Source organism: Hippopotamus amphibius, chromosome 16 (genome assembly GCF_030028045.1).
Source record: "Hippopotamus amphibius kiboko isolate mHipAmp2 chromosome 16, mHipAmp2.hap2, whole genome shotgun sequence".
Taxonomy (NCBI): domain Eukaryota; kingdom Metazoa; phylum Chordata; class Mammalia; order Artiodactyla; family Hippopotamidae; genus Hippopotamus; species Hippopotamus amphibius.
Window position 1 is genome coordinate 12975923 of NC_080201.1, and position 21771 is coordinate 12997693.

The 21771-nt window shown below is 37.7% G+C and overlaps 1 protein-coding gene across 3 annotated transcripts in view; it reads left to right on the forward strand.

Annotated features, from left to right (window-relative positions):
* The window catches only part of GLG1 (golgi glycoprotein 1), a 150487-nt gene that overhangs the window by 104875 nt on the left and 23841 nt on the right, over positions 1 to 21771 (forward strand). For all 3 annotated transcript variants that reach the window (XM_057712804.1, XM_057712806.1, XM_057712805.1), the window contains exons 4-12: positions 746 to 961; positions 6653 to 6856; positions 7771 to 7842; positions 8800 to 8983; positions 11955 to 12169; positions 15916 to 16037; positions 17548 to 17649; positions 19403 to 19556; positions 21237 to 21374. In XM_057712804.1, coding sequence (XP_057568787.1) covers positions 746 to 961; positions 6653 to 6856; positions 7771 to 7842; positions 8800 to 8983; positions 11955 to 12169; positions 15916 to 16037; positions 17548 to 17649; positions 19403 to 19556; positions 21237 to 21374 — 1407 coding nt within the window. The remainder of the gene's footprint in view (positions 1 to 745; positions 962 to 6652; positions 6857 to 7770; positions 7843 to 8799; positions 8984 to 11954; positions 12170 to 15915; positions 16038 to 17547; positions 17650 to 19402; positions 19557 to 21236; positions 21375 to 21771) is intronic.

Genomic DNA, 21771 nt, shown 5'->3' on the forward strand with positions numbered 1-21771 from the left:
AGAATTGCAGTGGCCTTCCCCTTCCCAAACTTCTTGCCAGACTGCACTGAACATCATTTATAAACATGTTTCTGTTCCAGACCACAGTAGTTAAGCTGGGATTCTGCTAAGTTCAGAAACACATGTCCAAATGCATAGTTAATTCAGAACACATTAGTGTTGTGTTAAGAGCTAAAAGTATGCCTTTCTCCCTCCCTCTCCTTGGTCATTAGGTGTACCTGACAATAATAGTTTGCTGTGTAGCTTGGCTTGGGATATGCAGCTAGACTTTAGTTCTGCACCTGTTTTTCAGACTTGTTCCTTAGATTAATCTTCTCACTGTCCGTTGTATTCTTTGCATGGTTAAAGGGACTTCTCAATAGAATCATTATAAAAAGAGCTGTCAAAAAGCTCTTTTCAGTAAATACATTTAATAAATTTTCTCCACAAAGCTGAAAATTTTTAAAAAGCTATTTTTACTCCATTTAAACATGAGTTCTACCTAAGTATTTGTATATGTATTTTTGTATGTATTGTATATGTATTATTTGTATGTATGCAGAACACACTAATCAGGTATTTCCTCGAAGGTGCAACAATCCGAGTAGGCATGGCACACTATTTTCTTTAAAACAAAAGCATTTCTAAATGTTTTCCTTTTCTTCCTCTGAAGAAGAAACAAGAAAATATCATCCTCTTTTTAGTAAAGGTTGTTTGGTAAGAGAATAGAATACTTGTGTTAAAACAACCACTTACCTTTGAGCAGATCAAAGAGTGTGCTGATGAACCAGTTGGAAAAGGTTACTTGGTTTCCTGCTTGGTGGATCACCGAGGCAACATCACTGAGTACCAGTGTCACCAATACATCACCAAGATGACAGCTATCATTTTCAGTGATTACCGTCTAATCTGTGGCTTCATGGATGACTGTAAAAATGACATCAACATTCTGAAATGCGGGAGCATTCGGCTTGGAGAAAAGGTATCTGCTACACTGGCTTCACCAAAGGGGTCTTACAAACTTGATGAATGAAAAGCTTTGTATGACTGGCATGGAAAAAATTTAAGGCTGGAGGTGGACTTAAAGTTGAGGCCCAGACAGCCCCAGTATCTAAGGCTAGTTGGCCTTGTGGATGCTCTTCATCTGTTTGTAACAAAATGTTTCAATACTGTATGGGGAAATAGAGGAATTAATATCTGCTGAGATTAGTGTTAGCTTCAAAATGCTAAACCAGCTGCTGGTTACCTGTAATGTTCCTCCAGAAAAGCATTCTGTAGTCCTGTGGGAAAAGTAGTTGAATTAGGAGAGACTCAAGTTCTCTAACCTTTCTTTGCATCATATACCTCACTGTTGCCATAAAAACTGAGTAAGCATACTGGTACAAAAGAAGATAAGGTATTTAAAAATTAGAAAACTTAAAAATATGGAAGGTACTTCTAGCTTGTCAGAAGAATGCTACTCTGTAAATGTGATGTATGTTATCTTCATCTCAGAAGAACTAATTTTAGTAAAGACAGGAAAGAAAATACCTAGATTCTTCTTCCTTAATTATATCTGATCTTATTTTTGTCCTTATTAGTCTGTTGTCCAGAAGTTCACAATGGAGGTTCAGCCAGGTTTATGCCGAATTTGTTTGCTCAGCAAAAATGAAAGAACTCCTGAAAAGTAGCAGATGCCAGTGCGAGAGTAGTCTGAGTCCTGTGTATGATATCAGCTGTTAATTGCGACTGCTCATTAATCTGCTGTTTAGGAAGTATGAGAGAAAGCAAAATCCATTTGTCTTTTTGCCCTCTGTTTGTTGAGAGCACTGTGACTTGCAGGCTTCCAGCCCTGACTAGGGGCGTGGTGTTGGAATTCTGGAACTGAACACATCAGTTCAAATGAAGGTTTGAGTGCTGGTTATTGTCTGGCTGTCACCAAATACCCTTTGCTTCATACCAGCACAGGGCTCTGGCCCTTTCACAGGGCACCTCTGAGTCGATATTGAGAGCAGTGTGAACTGGCATACAGCTTTCAGGAAGCTAATGAAATGCCAGTTTAAATAAAGAAGGGTGATTCTTTGCTTTCCCAATACACTCTAGAAATGGCACAAAAGCACTTAAGTCATCCTGATAATTCAAGAAGCTCCTCCGACTATTTAGGGTGTTGAGGATTATATCCAATTCACAACCTCACTCAGTGACAAGAATAAGGACGCAGATGCAGAGAATGGACTGGAGAACTCGAGGTTTGGGAGGGGGCGGGGGGTGAAGGGGAAGCTGAGACGAAGCGAGAGAGTAGCACAGACGTATATATACTACCAACTGTAAAATAGATAGCCAGTGGGAAGTTGTTGTATAACAAAGGGAGTCCAACTCGAGGATGGAAGATGCCTTAGAGGACTGTGGTGGGGAGGGTGGGGGGGACTCGGGGTGGGGGGGGAGTCAAGGAAGGGAGGGAATACGGGGATATGTGTATAAAAACAGATGATTGAACCTGGTGTACTCCCAAAAAAATTAAAAAAAGAAAAAAAAAAAGAAAACATGATCCAACCATAAAAAAAAAAAAAACAGATGATTGAACTTGGTGTACCCCCCCCCCAAAATAAATAAATAAATAAAAATCTTCACAGTGTTGCAGACACACTTTTCAGGAATCAGTGATGACATGTTTTCATATTTGTACTTAGTGGTCCATGCTGTAGAGCAGACCATTACAATTCACCTCCCTTTGCAGTAGTTCTTCCCTGTTGCCCACGAAGATAATCACTGCTAGCTTCCCACTAGCAATCTGAATTGTTAGCATAAAACCTGCTTTCAGCTGCACGTATGAGTTACTAAGTCTGCACTGATTTGAACAATGGCAGAAAATAAGTGCCAGAGCCCACAGATGTGACAGGTTCGATTTTTCAGCTTCGTTAAAATAACGAAAAATGTTTCTATGAACCATCTAAATATACATTTTTGTCATTTTCATCTTTTGCTGTACCTGCCAGTTAGGTGAATTTCTCTTTATACCAGATCCCCACCCTAGCACCCTAGATGGATTCATGCCTGCATTTCTGAAAAAAGCATGTTCCTTTCTGTGTAATCCACCCTATTGCTACAGCCAAGTTTAAACATGATAGCAGTCTGAAAAAAATGATAGCTGTCTGTCCTCAGCCCTTCTTTGCATTTTCTAACTATAGTTTACTTCTCTGAAGCCAAGTTATTTAGATTTGAAAATTATCCTGAAAAATTAATAAATCAGCTTCTGACCGCAGAAGAGAACACACTCACCTCTTTTAAATTTGTTGCCCTGAAGCTTGCAAACTCCTCTGTGACTAGCTTTGAACTGACCTCCAAAGGTCAGAGGAGAGGGGTCTTGGTTAATCTGTTTGTACCCTTTCTCCGTATGAACATATAAATGTCATGATTTCAAAATTATAATGATTTTTTAGAATGTTTATGTAAATTTTTAGAACAAAGGCTATATATTTAATAAAACCTTTAGAATTTTCTAAGTATTTTTTAAAATTTTTTTCCTGTCTTCCTATTGAGCTGCATTTATTTATTTGTTTGTTTGTTTGTTTATTGGCTGCATTGGGTCTTCATTGCTGCGTGCAGGTTTTCTCTAGTTACAGTAAGTGGGGGCTACTCTTTGTAGTGCACAGGCTTCTCAGTGCACAGTTGTTGTGGAGCACGGACTCTAGGCATGCAGGCAGTAGTTGTAGCATGCAGGCTCGGTAGTTGTGGCTCACGGGCTTAGTTGCTCCATGGCATGTGGGATCTTCTCGGCCCAGGGATCAAACCCGTGTCCCCTGCATTGGCAGGCGGATTCTTAACCATTGTGCCACCAGGGAAGTCCCTAAATAAATATTTTTTAAATAAAAAGGCAGATCTCCAAAAGTAAATGTACATAATTTATATCATCTGAAGAGAAAGCGGAATGTGGCATCCAATACAGGAACTTAATTGTGGACACATGCCACATTATTATTACTTTTATACTTTTCACTCAGTAGTTTTATCATTTTATCATTCTCTGCTTTTAACCAACTACTTTGCATAGATCAGACATTCTTCTTCTCTCTTTATCTAGAGAGGTAGATCACAGAAGACATCATAAATGTTGAAATGGAGGATGGTTCATAGCGGAGATGAAAACTGAGTTATTGCCCACTTTTTTGTGATTGGTGTTATCCTTTTCTGGTCTTTCAAAAAAAATTTTAAAAAGGACAGAGTGTATGGGGAAGAAACAAGTATTACCTATTGAACTGCTAAAAATTGATCAGGACACTAGTGATAGTTTTAAGACAGATGTTTGTCTCATCACAAAAGGATTTTAAAAATTCATTGTAAGTCCATTTACAGGATCATTTGTTATTCATAAATCAAGCCTGTGTATTAATAACTTTTTAAAACCCAAGCCTAAGTAACTTTATTTTCTTGTAGATGGTGTGCTGGTGTATAGTCCCTTGCTTCATTCATATTTAGTAATAACCCTACAGTCTTCTTTGTCAAATATTTGCATACATTTCATTTATGGAACTCTAATGGGCTGAACTGAAAAATGAAAAGCGCAGAGACTCTGGGGAACTGAGAAGAGTTCCTGAAATATCTTTATTTGAAAAAATTATCTAGTTATGATGAATGAAAACATCTAATGGCAGTGACATTATGGCCCAATACCAATATGTGGTGCTACAATTGCTATAATTAAAATTACATCTCAGATTCCTTAGAGGGTCTCAAACCATGATGCTGGTGCATTTAAACTGTTGTAAACCTTAAGTATACAGGGAAACAGACTCATTACAGGGAAATCATTTCTTTACCCTATGATGCCAGAACGAAAGGCTAAATCTAAATCGAGAGTTGACTATCATAGTATTATTTTAAACCTCTTTTATATGATTATGACCTAACTGCTAGCAACCATCTCAGTAGGTTATTATGAGCTACTAAAATTTGGTATAAGATGTTATTTCATAACATAAAATCATGTTTATAATAATCTCTTGTAAAATGTAAATAGTAAGTGACTATTATTGTTTCCAAATCTTTATCACAGGTTTGTTTTTCCTTTGGGAAGTGGAAATGGGTAGGACTGTTCTAAGTGGGCCAAAGTCAAACAGACTTGAATGTCACTCATAAATTAGGAAGAAAAAATATGCCTTACTCTGAATTTCTGGGGTTTGTGTCCATTTTTCTCTCTGTCCTTATCTTTTTGTCACTTGTCCTTCAGAGTTTTTTATCCCTTCAGAATTACTCCCTAAAAAACTTTCTGGTCATCTCAGGTTTCTAAGCATTGGATGGAATCATAAAGCTGGTGAGAAAGTTTGAGGCACAGATAGAAAATAGGAAGGCATAAGAATCTGCTAGTATAGTGTGCTTCCTGATCTTTTTTTGGATCAGAAAATCTTTTGAAATTTAAAGCTATGAACTCTCTTCAGGAAAAATTTAGAAAACCCACATACAAATTGTAGGAGTTTCATAGAACTCCAAGGTCTAAAAATGTAAGTGATGGACTGTTAGCTAGGTGCCTTACATTCTGCAACTTGGATGCACTGATAAACTCCTCTAGGCCTCTGTTTACTCAACTGCATAGTAGGTATCATAGCTCTTAGCCTCTTTTTCACAGGTATATTAGGAGAGAACATGAAAATTTTCATGAAAATACTTGGAAATTAATGTGCTATGGAACAAACCCTATTACAACAAAATGGAAAAAAAAAACTGTATGCATTTTTTTGTTGAATTGAAATTTTAGTAAAATAGATGTTTCCCTACCTAGTCTTAGGAGTCTAATATACAGATGATTTAATAAACGTGGTATTTTTTTTATGTGCGTGTGTGTGCGCGTGTGTGTGTGTGTACATGATAGCACTGTATTTTCTGCTGCTTTGGTTTGCTGTATTTATGGATATACCTCTCAAGTTTTTGAAGCACATCTTCTGAGTATAGAAGATTAGGACTCTTGCATAGAAAATGTTTAGGGGAAATTTTTCATATCTTGAATGAATGAGTGCTTGTGGTTGCTATGGGGTAGATGCAATGTACACTTAAAGATAATTGGATGGTTTTAGGAAAGCTCTCAAAAGCAGTTCGTATAAATGGTGGTAATCTTGTTAAATCATACTAAGATAAATCCAGAACATCAAAGTGAACATTACACTAAAGATTGGGATCTTTGTGGACAGTATAAAACAGAAAAATGAGAAAGAGAGTCTCTAGAACTTATTTTCTCGATGGATTTTGTGGTTTGTTGTTATCTTTTAAACTTGGCTAAAGCACTATTACTTGAGAAATACCTAGCCCTTAGAGGTAAATGAACAGAGATTTCTACAGTATTATTTCAGTATTGACATGAACTATGATCAGTACATTGGGCTGATATAATTTCTTTAAAATTTTCTTACATTTTAAACTCCAGAAAGTCAGGTTCCTGTTTCTATTGCAAACTGAACTGACTTAAATTTCCCTAGATCTGTATTTCCGTTTATAGCTTGCAAGTATTACATTCTTACTCGAGATTATTGAGGGCATTTTCTCTAATTTCCCCAATGTGGTTGATTCCCACCCTGTTTCTCAATAGAACATTGATAAAATATTGTGTTTTGAGTTGGTTGTTGGTTTTGGGGTTTTGTTTTTATGTTTATTTGATGCTCATTGTGGTGAGAGTTTTTAAATGTTAGTATCTTTGCTGTTTTAGGATGCACATTCACAGGGTGAGGTGGTATCATGCTTGGAGAAAGGCCTGGTGAAGGAAGCAGAAGAAAGAGATCCTAAGATTCAAGTCTCTGAACTCTGCAAGAAAGCCATTCTCCGGGTGGCTGAGCTGTCCTCAGATGACTTTCACTTAGACCGGCATTTATATTTTGCCTGCCGAGATGATCGGGAACGTTTTTGTGAAAATGTGAGTCAGCTCAGAAACTGTTCTTCTTTCCTTCCTTTTCTTCCTAAATTTTTTTTTTTTTTAATACTGGTTCCAAAATTAAACCAACACAAACCGTCACATATAGAAAAGCCACTGAAATGGAAGGTGGAGTTGGTCCCAGGGTAATACACAGTTATCTGGGTACTGCATACTGGCTGCTCAGCCCTGAGGTAACATCTAGTTAACACTTGGCTTCGAACAATCTCCGTACATTGTATTTGCTGCTCTATCTCACTTCTCAATTTTAGTTCTTCGAAGTCTATTCTATGTTTAGGAATCCTATTTTACCAGGGAATCCCATTCACATATATTCTATGGCTAAAACTTGGCCATATTACATATTTATATTTAAGTAGTTTTGGCTAAGACGAAGGAAGCTGCAGGTGGCTAACTTTTAAAACCAAATCCTTGGTTACTACCTGCATACGCTATAGAACAACTTTCCAACCCTTTAGGCAGAAATAGTCTCCATCCTTACCAAAAAGGACTGAGCATGACTTATGTACACTCCCACTCCACCTGCTGTTTTGAATTTATAGCTTTAACTATCAGAACCACTGATCAGAGCCAGTGCTAGAGCTTTATTGACTCCAGCATGAAGTTGTAAGAAGGGAGACTCACTGACACTTCTCTTGGTTTCCTAATTAACAGTATATCTGGGAACACATGACAGTAGCCAAATACCATGGGAAATTTTTTTCATCTTTACTGCATTATTTTCTTTCAAAGGCTACTAAATTTTGTTAATGACTGAGCCAGCCATGTGTTCAAAGGTAGTCATCATTATAATAATTTAACAGAGAAAGTTCTATGTAAGATTGTAGATGATGCCCAGCATAACTGCGTAGCTAGTGATGATGGTGATGATGATGGTGTTATCTTCCATCTTACAGACACAGGCTGGTGAAGGCAGAGTATACAAGTGCCTTTTTAACCATAAATTTGAGGAATCCATGAGTGAAAAAGTAAGTGTTACTTTGAAACAAGCCAGTATTTTATTCATTTTCTTAAAAGCTTTCTCAAACCCTGTCAAACAATATTCTTATAAACTCATACCAAAATATAAAATACTGATTCAGCTTATCCTTTTCAGAGGTAAGATACTTGGCTCTTAGTAGGAAACCAAAGCATATTTCACTTAAACCAAAAAAAAAATGAAGCTTCTCATGATATTTGGACTTTGGGAAGCCAATGGGGAATCAATTTGGGGAGTAAAATCAGAGAATTTTATGTCAGAATTAAGCTGAAGCAATCCCTATGTACTCAAGAAGTTTAGCCTAACCAAACCAATGTACTTCATAGATAATTAGCGATTTAATTTTTCAGCAATTATCTCATTAAGCATTCTCATTACTGTTAGTTCTCTGTCCCTGGATGAATGCAAGAATCTTTTATGAGTTTTAAATGTAATTATTTTTGGCTTTGCTATCCTGTCATTTACTTTCCTGTGTAGCTGAAGAACTGTTTTTCATTTCAGTTCCTTATATCATTTACTGTTGAATAACTATATTTAGAAAGTATAGAATGGAGATTCTAGAGTGTTATGTCAGTTGCCACTTTCATTCTGGTGAAATTTACTTTAGGGATATTGTCAAAGAGAAAAAGAATACTTTGTCAAGTTAATGTATTAGAATCTACCAAATATTCATGTGATTTGGACAGTTGCTATTGCTGCAACTGTAGATAATGCCCAGTAGTTCACCGTAGAATTCCAGGGTTTCCCACTCATGTATCCCTACTTCTTGCCACACTAGTTCACACACTTGTGCTCAGTTTTAACCAAACTTAAACATAGACATTCTGGTAACTACTGCAGTTGTTTACTGTACTTGACCACGAACCTCTGCTTGTCTTAGAGGTACATATGAATGGCTCAGGCACCTGAGCAGTCTCACAGCGATCTTGCTGCACTCTTTCCTCAGTGTCGAGAAGCACTAACAACTCGCCAAAAGCTGATTGCCCAGGATTATAAAGTCAGTTATTCATTGGCCAAATCCTGTAAGAGTGACTTGAAGAAATACCGGTGCAACGTGGAAAACCTTCCTCGGTCCCGGGAAGCCAGGCTCTCCTACCTTCTGATGTGTTTGGAGTCAGCTGTGCATAGAGGTAGGAATTAATTTCTTTTTATCTTTTTCACTCCTTTTTGGCTCTTTTGAGTACATGTGTACCTTGTGACTCAGGAGCCTTTCTTTGTAAGCAGAACTCTAGGCTGAAGGCTTGGTATCCCTAAGTCTTACTGAGGGCCCTTCCTCTTAACTCAACAGCCCTAAATTTTGTTTTTCTTTACATCCCAGCTTTTTTGAAGTAAGGTGTATTTCTCAAATCCAAATTTAAATTTTCAAAATGTATGTCACACAGCAATTTTAGGGGAGTCAGGGAAGCATAATGATTTAGCACATGAGCCTTGGGTCAGAGAGACATGACTTCAAATTATGGCTCTATCACCAAACTGTCAGCGTAACCATTGTGTATGTTTCTTTTTTTTTTTTTTCCCCTTAATTTTATTTATTTATTTATTTATTGGTTGTGTTGAGTCTTCGTTGCTGCACACGGGCTTTGTCTAGTTGCAGTGAGCAGGGGCTACGGGCTACTCTTCATTGTGATGTGTGGGCTCCTCATTGCTGTGGCTTTTTCTTATCGGGGAGCACGGGCTCTAGGCGCGTGGGCTTCAGTAGTTGCGGCACATGGGCTCTGAAGCGGAGGCTCAGTAGTTGTGGCGCTCGGGCTTAGTTGCTCTACAGCGTGTGGGATCTTCCTGGAGCAGGGATTGAACCCGTGTCCCCTGCATTGGCAGGCAGATTCTTAACCACTGTGCCACCAGGGAAGTCCCTGTTTATGTTTCTTAATCTCTCCAAACCTCATTTTCTTATCTATAAAATAAAAATATGGACTTCCCTGGAGGCACAGTGGTTAAGAATCCGCCTGCCAGTGCAGGGGACATGGGTTCAATTCCTGGTCCGGGAAGATCCCACATGCAAGGGAGCGACTAAGCCCGGGTGCCACAACTACTGAGCCTGCACTCTAGAGCCCACGAGCTGCAACTTATTGAGCCCGCGCACTGCAGCTGCTGAAGCCCATGCACCTGAAGCCCATATGCCTGGAGCCCATGCACCACAACAGAAAGTAGCCCCTGCTCTCAGCAATTAGAGAAAGCCCGCGTGCAGCAACAAAGACCCAACACAGCCAAAAATAAATAAAATAAATAGAGCCTCTTGATTAAAAAATATGTATATATTACCTGTGTTGAGGAGTTCTTGGGAGGATTGAATGATGTTATTTGGCATAGCACTTAGCATACGATAAGTGATAAGTACTGTTATTATTCTAACAGAGTTGATATTAAGAAATTAAACAGTAAAAGAAGAGAGTATTGCCTCATAAGGTCAGACTCAGAGTCTGTTCAGTCCAAAAGTCAATCCCTGACAAAGGGACTAAGAAGGATGTGTAAAAAGGTCAGGGTCACTAAGAAAGAACATTTCTTAATATTGACTATAGAATGTAAAAATGAAATTCCTAGCTGTTGAATGAATGATGCTGGGACAATTGGCTAGTGATTAAAAAGTTAAGCAGAAAAGGTCAGTTGTTAAATAAAACTCAAAACTCTTTGTTGAATTTTTTTTTTCATATTTGAATAGTGGGTGACTCCTAAGCTTAAAAGCAGTGGAGTAGCAACCGGAGATCATGTGTTTGATATTCATACAAACAAAGGACATTTTGGAGACAATTGGAGAATTTTTATTATAGTATAGGTGTTTGATGAAATTTTCCTGAAATGTAAAGGTGGAGATTGTTGACTAGAAAAAGTATATTATAAAACAGTATGCATAACATCTAATTTTGCTATTTAAAAAAGAGAGTTAATCTCCTTAAACTTCACATTAACAGGAAATAAAAAGACTCAGCAAATAAATGGGCAAAGGATATGAACAGATAATTCATAGAAGTTATACAGATTGCTAATACTAAAAAGTCTGACCATATTGAGTGCCGGCAAGGATGTAAAAGAACTGGAACTACACTATTGATGGGAATTTTAAATGGTACAGCCACTTTGGAAAATAGTGTGCCAGTTTCTTAAAGAGTTCCACATACATCTACCTTATGATGCAGCTGTGTAACCCCTAGGTTACCCAAGAGATATGAAAGCATATGTCCATATAAACTCTTGTGTATGAATACTCATAACAGCTTCTTTGTAATAGCCCCAAATGAGAAATAATCCAAATGTCCATCAGTAGTTTAAGGGGTATAGTCACATAATGGAATAATATTACTGAGCAATAAAAAGGAATGAATTGTTGATTTGTGGCTGAATCTCAAAAAATCTGAAAGAAGTCAGACCAAAAAAAAAGGAGTCCATAGCATTTGATTCCATTTATATGAACTTTATTTATATGAACATCTAAAAAATGTAAACTAGTAAACTAATCTGTAGTCACAGAAAGCAGATCAGTGGTTGACTGGGCATGGAGTAAGGGGGTAGAAAGGAAAGGAAAGGAGAGATTCTAAAGGAACATGAGAAAGCTTTTGGAATTGATGGGTATATGTTTGATATCTTGATTGTGGTGATGGTTTCATTGAGGGTTACATATATCAGACTTATCCAATTGTATGTTTTAAAAGTGTAGTTTATTGTATGTCGGTTATACCTCAGTAAAGCTGTTTTTTTTAAAAATTTTCATAAGTTTTCCCAGATGACATTGACAGCTCAAAGAAGAATTGTAGTGAATATTTGAAGTGAAGTTTTTTCCACAAGCTTAAAGGGTGTATAGACCAGTAGGGATTTTCCTGGCTTTCATTTTTACCCCAGTAGTTATCTTATTGATAAGACTTATGCATTATTAGTTCAGTAGTATAAAATCTGAATAAGGCAGAACACTGACAAGGTAAACCCTAGTCTTCGGAGTCTTAAACTAATTTTATGCTGATAAAGCTTTTGCTAAATTCTCAGCTTTTCAGTCTAGATAATAGCATGACTCGTATAGTATATTGTAGGGAAAAACTTGTACTTTTAATTTGTGGTAATATCTGATCCTAAAGCTCACCATCCATAATGTTGTGACTTAAATCCTAATAGGGCGACAAGTGAGCAGTGAGTGCCAGGGGGAGATGTTAGATTACCGCCGCATGTTGATGGAAGACTTTTCTCTGAGCCCTGAGATCATCCTGAGCTGTCGGGGGGAGATTGAACACCACTGTTCTGGATTGCATCGAAAAGGGCGAACCCTGCATTGTCTGATGAAAGTAGTTCGCGGGGAGAAAGGGAACCTTGGAATGAACTGCCAGCAAGCGGTAAGGACAAATTTTCTACTGCCATTTTTAATGTTACATTTTATCAGCCGAGGAGCCTCTTCTGACGCTGTCCCAGCTTATTTATCTGGATCATTTGTGGCATCACAGTGAACCTTAGCTATTAAGAACTAGACACAAAATGTTGTTTCTTCATGCATATCAGAGTAAGAATGTGGAATTTGCTGCAGAGCAGAAGTTTGAGCTCATCATCAACAAAAAGAGCTATACAGTATACTTAAAGAAATAGATAAAATACATTGTTTGCTGGAGTTTTTAAAGAAAAGGCTAGATTGTATTTACTAAATGCAGAATCAAGGCAAGCCAGGTTCTGATAAATCAGAAAAGGTCTTGCAGCAAAAGAGAATGCGCCTGTTCCCCCCAGGTTTGATTGAATTGAGGCTGAAAGAGAGCTGAAGTGAACTGAAACTTTCTAAGATTCTCTTTTTATTACTGATGTGCAGCATGGCATGAATTCTTGGCCTGAAAGATCAAGAAAGCATGTCGTTTTCAAAATCCCACCATCTTTTCTTGTTCACCTAGGGCAGGGTTTGTGCATGGAAGGGTCTGTCTTTCTCTACTGCCAAACTCTACAGTCAGTTTTATAAAGATAGTTGGGAAAAATTAACGTGCTTTGCTCAAGAAAATAAAGTTGTTCTTGATCCAGGGTTTGTAAACAGTTGAATAACTGTAGATCAGGTACATAATATAATTTTCAAAATATTGTAATAGATACAGTGCATCTGTTTCATTACCATTATCCATGTTTATTGCTTTTTACCAAATAAGAGTCTTTGAGCAATTTACAATGCCAAATGTAACAGTGGCACCCTGTACAATGTATTCTGTGGTTTCCTATACATTGCTTTAGGAAGCACAGAAGATAGAGTTTAGCCTTATACCTAAATTAGGAGGTTGAGGGTCTCTCCTAAATGAAACTTGAGAAAACTACAATTCATTAGTCTTTTATTTTTGTCGTTGGCATTTTTATTAAAAACTGAATATTAATTGAATTTGATTTTCCTGATAATCATGTAAAATTAGAATTTTACAATCTGAAACACAAAATTTCCATAGAATTTTGATGTGGAGTAAAATTTCATCTTAGCTTCTATTACCCTGACCCAGAGTGCACAGTAACTTACATATTGCAGAGTGGGAAAAATAGACAAATGTCACCTCTTCTCCAGAATACCAAGCCTAGCTAGAAGGAAGACTTCTGGATGTAGTTTCTCAGGAGCAGTCTTTGCTGGTAATTGTCCTGGGAAACCTCTGTGACAGTGTGTGTGCGTGGGTCCCAGACCTAGAACCGGTCAAGACATTTCATCCTTAATGCAGCATGAAAAGGGGAGGGTGGAGATCAGGAATAAACTGACATTTTAACTGAGGCTACACTTTGTACTGAGGGATACAAAAAATAGAAATTAATTTGACTTTCTTTGGAGGCATCTAGTTTACCTCCAGGGCTTCTTGAAATTTAGCTTGTTGAGAGGTAGTAACTCAAGAGAGAAATAAATACCACCCACTTCATCTTTTGTGCCCAAAAGAAACGTGCTTCCAAACCTAGAGGTTAGCCTCAAAAAGTAAAAATGTGGTTTTGTCCACATTAAGGTTAGCCAGGTGGGCAACAAACACTTCATTTTGTTTTTTATGGACGTGTGGTCTTTATCCTTTGTTCACAAAAATTGAAGACAAAATTTTCCTTAGTTTTCTACTTCATTATCCATCTTCAGTCAGATGGCGGAATGTTTTGCAGTAATTTGTTTTTCACAGCTTCCTTCCTTGATGCAGTAGACTTCCATACTTGTCTATGGTTGACCATTAATTTTCTTTGTTCTCTGTTTGGTGGTGGTTTGATTTAGTACTATCTCAACAAATAGTAAAGGGAATAAATAGTGAAGCATAAGAATAATTATTATCTTAATGAGTATATACTCTTCCAAATTCCCCGTTATCATGAACTTAAATTCTTTTCAGTTATGGCTGAACAAATCTGGGCCCGGTCTCTCCTAGGCCAAGGAGACTGCTGTCTATTCTCTAGACTAATCATTTCTTAGAAGCACTTTCTCAGGTTTTCCTAAGTAATCGGAGCAGGAATAGATGTATAATCATGTAATAGTTCACGTACTTAGTGTTTATTTCCCACCTTGCTGTCACTGGATTCCAGAGTAGCAGTGATCCCTTGAGCCATTAACCTCCTAGAGTCTATAGGGCATTCTGTATCTTCTTTTAGAACCTGCAGTCTGGTACATGCATGGAGAATCCTCAGAGTTTGCCTGTCAATCATGGATATTTAACTGATACAGTTCTTAGAGAAACTTCCAGACTCCCATGATGCTTAAAATGTCCCTCAGAAAAAGATGTAAATATTTTGGTCTTTGTCAGCAAACTAATTGGTAGTCATTTGACAGTAGTAGTAATCTTCCTACTAACTAACCACTGCATTTTGTAGCTTCTCCAAATTGCCACCAAGAATTGATATAAATAACTTCCATCCCAGAATATTGGAAATCTTTCATACTTCTCTTGATTGTTGACTTCTATTAGGAGAGACAAAATTGGGATTTTCCCTTTTCATTTTCTTTTGCTCTTTGTTCTCTGATCAGATATGTGATGGGGTCAGATGTATGAGGATCAGAGAAGGCTCCTACAGAGACTAAATCCATGACACAAAAAGGGCTTCAGTTCTTTGACTTGGAACAAAAGGAATCCCAACCAGAAGAATTGTAGTTTTCAGATTTGCTTTGTGTTGTTTAAGAGTCCCACCCCCAAACACCATCTGCTACCCATCTGTGGTAATAATGATCTTTCACATCTGTAAAATGCTTTGCAACTTACACAACCTTCTCTATATTTTTCTTCCTTATAATCCTTTGCAGTTAAAGAAACTGGAACTTAGAGGTTAATCAACTTGCCTTTGTTCTCAAAGCTAGTATCTGGCAGAGCCAGAACTATTAATAGCACTCAGGTTTTCTCATCCTTAATTTAGAGCTTTTTCTTTTGTGCCCCGACTGCTTTCTCCTCAAATACAGGAAAAAAGAATCTGAGGCACATCTTCTCATGCTTTCATTTTATTCTGTGACAAAGGGTGGACCAAGCAAAAATAAATGTTAAAGAATATATCCTCATTTTCAGCTGCATAATGAGAAGTATATTTTTCTGTACACTTGTAATGAACAAGCTCTGGTTTATCTCTTGGTTATATAAAAAATAGTTGAAAAATAGGAAGTTATTATATTCTTATTCTTTGTAATATTTCTTGCAGCAGAAATCTCACATCTCTTTTTAATAAAGCAGAGTTTACTTGTTTTATGCCAGTGTCTTTGCAGCAAAATTCAAATTCTAGATTCTTAAGACCAAATTAGGTCTCTAACTAGAAATGTCTTCTGTGTCCTCTTCTCCACTCAACTCTGGCTTAGCACTGAGTGTCAGATTTAGTAATTTGATTAACAGATGTGAATAAAGAGGCAGCTTTTATATCGTAGGGTCCTTTTGGTTTACAAGTATCCAGGGATGGTTCACACAGATAGGCAAGCTGTCCCTACAGTGAGTTAAACAGAAAAACTTGCAAAATAGAGGAACTGGTTGAAAAGTATTTGACAAGATCTGTTGAGCTTGGCCAGTGACAATTGTCGTACCTTGTTAAGAGTACATTGTGATATACCAGGCTGAGAACTGATTGAAGACATGACATTGCTCATCCTAGATGTATAAGTGACTTTCTTCCTTCTTAATTTTTTTTAATCCAGCTTCAAACACTGATTCAGGAGACTGACCCTGGTGCAGATTACCGCATTGATAGAGCTTTGAATGAAGCTTGTGAATCTGTAATACAGACAGCCTGCAAACACATAAGATCCGGAGACCCAATGTAGGTTATCTTATTTGTGGTATTTATCCACATATTGTATTGTATTTGGCAGTGCAGCACGGGGAAAATATCCCCAGATGACTTTCGGATGGTTTAACAGCTTAACTAAAACTTTGTTAAGCAGGACCACATACCAGCTTTCGTTCAAACCAGTATGGGGATTAAGACTCGGGCTCTGCTTCATGCATGATGTGGAGAACCTAGACCCAGCACTGTGATGATGTGTGTTGACAGTGACTGAGCATACATAGTCCGAGACATTGGGTCACTGAATAATTCCACTTAATGGTCAAATAAAAATGAGAGAGAAAAACTCTCAGGATAAAATGACACATGCTTTGGCTCTGTACGTTCCATCCTATTTATATATTGACTCAAATACATTGGCTAATTGATAATCATTAGAGAGTAATTAATTATAATTGAAATAAGACACAAAATGTTGTGATTGAAGGGGGGCAATCATGGACAAAATGAACTCTGAAGTTATATCCAAGATCTAGGAAAGCTGTGAAATGCTATAATAAAGCATTTGAGTCTCATATTGGTTTTATTCCATATGATGTGCAAACAGCTCTTAAAGCCAGGTTGCAAGTAAGAACAGGTTTCCCATTCTGCAAATATCTTTATAGCCTACAGCCGGCAGTACCCAACTGTGTGAAACAAACACAGTCCATGTTTCTCATCATTCTGCTGTGCGTACATTACAGCTGCTCTGCTGTGGTAGGAGTTTTAAAAAAGGTCTTCCTTCTTAAAGCTCTTTGTGTGGTTGGAAGAGGTAGACGTTTAAGACTGATTAAGACTGTTTACCAATATGACAATAACTGCATCAACTATTAAGGGGGCAGGAGAGAGGGAAGAAGGAGGGAACTGCTACAGATTAAATAGATTTAAGATACTATCAATTAAATGCGGGATATGGACCTTTTCTGGGTCCTGATTTGAACGTACATGAAAAGGCGTGAGATAATTGGAAAAATTTGAACGCTGACAGGATATTTCATGATATTAAGAATTTTAAATTAATTTCTTTGGTGGATAATGGTATTACGTTTTCATATTATAGAGAAGCATGCTGAAGTATAATATTTACAAATGAAACGATAGGGTATCTGGGATTTATTTCAGAATATCAGGAAGGGAGGTATAGGGTTAAAACAAACTAGGCCATAGGTTGATAAAGCTATGGGAGGGGAAGATGGATATTATATTACTCGCTACTTTTGTATGGTTGGAAGTTTCTCATAATAAACAGTTACATGTAAACCAGCTGCCCACAGACCCCATGTAAGCTGAGTCCTAAGTGCTAAGTGGCTCTAAAGTTGATAGAAGGCGTAATCACTGTTAGGTTGAATTAATTTGCATGATTCTCAGGAAAGTAAGTCCCTGATTGCCCTAGGAAAATAGTTAAATGGCTTTTTCTACAGACGGAGGAAATACTGGTGTGAGAGTTCTGAACCTGTGGTCAGAACTTTCTCTTGTTACAATTTCACCACTGTTTTATGCCCAGGATCCTCTCTTGCCTAATGGAACATTTATACACAGAAAAAATGGTGGAAGATTGTGAACACCGTCTCTTAGAGCTGCAGTATTTCATCTCCCGAGATTGGAAGTGAGTATTTTGTTTGTTTGTTTGTTGGCCGCGTGGCATGTGGGATCCTAGTTCCCTGACCAGGGTTCCAACCTGTTCCCCCTGCGTTGGAAGCACAGAGTCTTAACCACTGGGCCACCAGGGAAGTTCCTGGTGAGTATTATGAAGCCATAGTAAGTGTAAGCCTCAGCCTATTCTCCTACGTAGTCACTATCCCTTGTTTTTTTAAGAAATAATCAGTAGTAATTTGTTTTTGTTAAGTTGTGGGATAGCTGACACTCTAATCTCCAGAAAAACCTTTTTTTCCTTTCTGAACTAAAAGCAGAGACTGCCCCGGCGGGTCTATCCCCAAGTGTCCCCATTTACTACTGCATTGAAAGTCAGGGTCAGGTGTTTCTGATACCACAAACATCTATCTAGAAAGAATTTGGGCACCTGAGAGCAGCAGAAGCCTCTTCAGATATGCCTCTAAAAAGATAATAGTGATTTTTATTTTTACTGATTTGTTCTGGGTTTGGGAGTTTGCTTTTTCCTTAACTATTCAAAGTTATTGAATTTATTCTATCTTAAGTTCTTATCAATAAGTGACAACTAGATTCTCTTCTTGTCCTATTAGCCAGAAAAAAGGGGGAAGTAGATGAAATAGAAATATCTCTCTTATGATCAGAATAACTAGTTTATTGGCTGCACTCCCTCCCTCTTTCCATGTCTTATTTTCCCTTCCCAACTCCAGACCAAGCTGCTCCTCCTCCCTCCCAAGTTCAGCTGCTTCCTGATTCAGTTGTTTTAAGCCACTGTACTTTGGTCATTAATTTTTTTTCTGGTGATTATGTTCTACCCCCATACTTTACTGGAAAGAGATTACTTGAAGACTCAATGTGTTTCTGTTTCTGTTTCCTCAAGTTAGCTCTTGAAAGGACTTTATAAAGTTGGGTGGGAATTTCCCTGTGCTTACTCAGGCTGTCTAAACCAAAATAACAAAGCGTTTACTGAGTTTATTACCTTAAAAAATTGTTTTTTCCTCTTCTGTAATTCCTTCATCCATAATCAAAAGATACTTCACAATCTTTAAAGCTACTTAAATATTAGCCTTTTTCCTCCCTTTTAGTAGCCCTCCCCCAAAGTTGATATTATAATGTAGACAGAATTAAGTATCCATTGGTCTGATTTGGAGATGCAGCCGGCTCATCACCTAATCCACTGTCTCCAGAGTCAAAGTTAAATGTCAAGTGTTTTAAATTGATAAGTATGTTCAGGTGAACTAAACATATAACTGCCTTACCTTCATGGGAAAAAGAACTGGAACCGTTTTACTAGAAAGCAACTTGAGGAGGAGATTGTTTATCTTGTCCTTTCCTGATCTTAATGAATCTAGTATATCACGTAGGATTGACTTTTACTTACACTTAGACAAAAGTATTGAGTAAAAGTTGTGAATTGCCTAGTGATTGCCACAACCCTTGTTGTCTTCTTTCAGCTAGGGTACGTTAATGCAGAGTCTGTTGTTGAAATGTGTGCCTTACATTGCCAAGATACCATCTTTGAGGTAGAACTTAAGTCTTCTGTACTAAGGGTTAACTTACTTCTACAGATTGACCACTGTGTATTCATGAAGAACAAAACTCAGGAATATATTTGGGCTTACCTGCTGTCTCCATTACCCTAGAAGTGATTGTCAGTGGGTACACAAACAAGCACCTTGCAAAAACCCTTAACATGTCTTGGGAGGAAAGGTATAGTAAGAGTGGTTATCTCTTAACTCTTAACCTTACAGGCTGGACCCTGTCTTATACCGTAAATGCCAGGGAGATGCATCTCGTCTTTGCCACACCCACGGTTGGAATGAAACCAGTGAACTTATGCCTCCTGGAGCTGTGTTCTCTTGCTTATACCGACATGCCTACCGCACTGAGGAACAGGGCAGGAGGGTATGCACTCAGTATTGACTTCATTTCTTCCTGTCATCATTTGTTTAATTCGTTTGCTGTAAATTGTTGTGATTCCTGTTATCCTGGGAACACTTTGTTAGTATATCTGGTGGGGAGGGGTTGCTGCACTACTAGAAGCTTCTTCATTCAGTGAGTGTACATAGTTATTCTACCAGCTTCTTTCCATCTGATTTTATGTTTTTAACAAAGTGAGGGAACATTTCCAGTTTTTCTTTAAACTACCAAAATCTAAATCACAAGTAGACAAATTCTGCTACCCTAACTTTACGTAGCTTTAAAGATTCCTTAGAAGCTCTTAACCGAGATATAAATGGTTTTTAGGTTTCTGCCCTTGGCAGCGGCACCCACAATGCCTGTATTGATGAGGCCTCTCTGACAGTACACTCGTTGGAGCTACAACCTCCACACCCCACTCTCTTGGTATTTGTCTTCCCTGAGTGCTATCTCGTGTTGGAATGCTTGTGTCTGCTTGGCTCTCAGGCGATGTTTGCTGCCTTCTGGTCCCATACTGACATGCTGTTTGCTCTCCAGGGTAGCCTTTTTAAGCCTTCTGAGATACTCTATTACATTTCAGCCCTGCATTTGTTACAGAAAATATAGATGGTATTATTTCACATGCATGTTTACAAATATCCCTTTCTGAGCTTAACGCAAAAGTCTGTTTAGAATTCAGAATGACGAGACTCAAACAGAAAGAACTGTCACACTTTTAGTTACTACAGTTTTAACCCAGTGTTTATATTGCTATGTAAGAAAGTATGGGACTTTGTTGTTAGTTGGAATCTGGTATGCTGTCCTTTTAAAAAATAGGCTTCTTTTACAAATTGAGATGAAATTCACATAATGTAAAATTAATCATTTTAGAAGGAAAAATTCAGTGGCATTTAAGACATTCACAAATTTGTGAAACCACCACCTCTACCTACTTTCAAAATATTTCCACGTCTCCAAAAGGAAACCCCTATACTAATTAAGCAGTTACTCTCCATCCCCCCATACCCTCCTCCAAATGTGTTGGCTCTTTTAGGAGAAGAGACTGACTATACCTGTTACTGACAGCTTTCTCACAGCTCTCTTCAAAATATTAGTTTTCATCTGTTTCACCCTCTGTTAATTCTCACTTATCTAGAAGAGTCTGGCTCTGACCTGTATTAACTGTCACCTGCTTGTTCTGAGTTTAGGTAAATTTGAACTCAGTTCTCCTTATCTTTTCTCTCTTGAATCAGACCCGGCATTCCACTCTACATTCATAGAGTAGTGGCAAATTACTTTTGCTAAAGAAAAAACTCTCTACTGAATCTGAACAAATCCAGTTCACTTTTTAATTGAAGTATAGTTGATTTACAATGTTATATTAGTTTCAGGTGTACAGCATAGTGATTCAGTCCTACTTCACTTTTATCAGGATACTCTGAGAAAAGGATATTGTTTCATATAGTATATTAGAAAATACTGAATGTATAATCGCATTCATAGAGATAAAGGTGTTTAAAAGCCTCCTAGAACATTTAGTTTTTATTCTGAAAGAGATTCGAGGTGTAAAGATCAGTTCATATAACTGTTAAGTTATTTGTTAGTTTCCTGACAATAGATTTGCTGTATCTAGTATCTTTTGGTTTTGGTACCTCTGAAGTATTTTGCTTATTATTTCTCATGTAGCTCTCACGGGAATGCCGAGCTGAAGTCCAGAGGATCCTACACCAGCGTGCCATGGATGTTAAGCTGGATCCTGCCCTCCAGGATAAGTGCCTGATTGATCTAGGGAAATGGTGCAGTGAAAAAACAGAGACCGGACAGGTAGGTGACAAAGCTACCCATTTATCCTGTAGTAATAATAATAGTGTTCATGATTAACATTTTATATAGGCTGCGAACACCATAAAATCTGTCTCCATCAGCTTCACAGATGTGATTTGTTATATTAATCAGTGTTCTCTCTATAAGAAATCCTGAGGAAAATGTTCTCTTTGGTCTCTTTAATAATACTTTCCTAAGCAGTTTGTTTTTATGTTATGGTTATTATGTTTTATAATTGATTGTTTTCCCTCTTTGTGTTGCCTCTTAAAACGCCTGGAGCCAAAGATATGGCCTGCCTCTAGCAAGTGTATAAGATTTTGTGGTGGGCATTTTGTGTACTAACTTATTACTGACTTCATTCCACTTCCTTTACTGTATTTTCCTTTTCTCGTTTTTA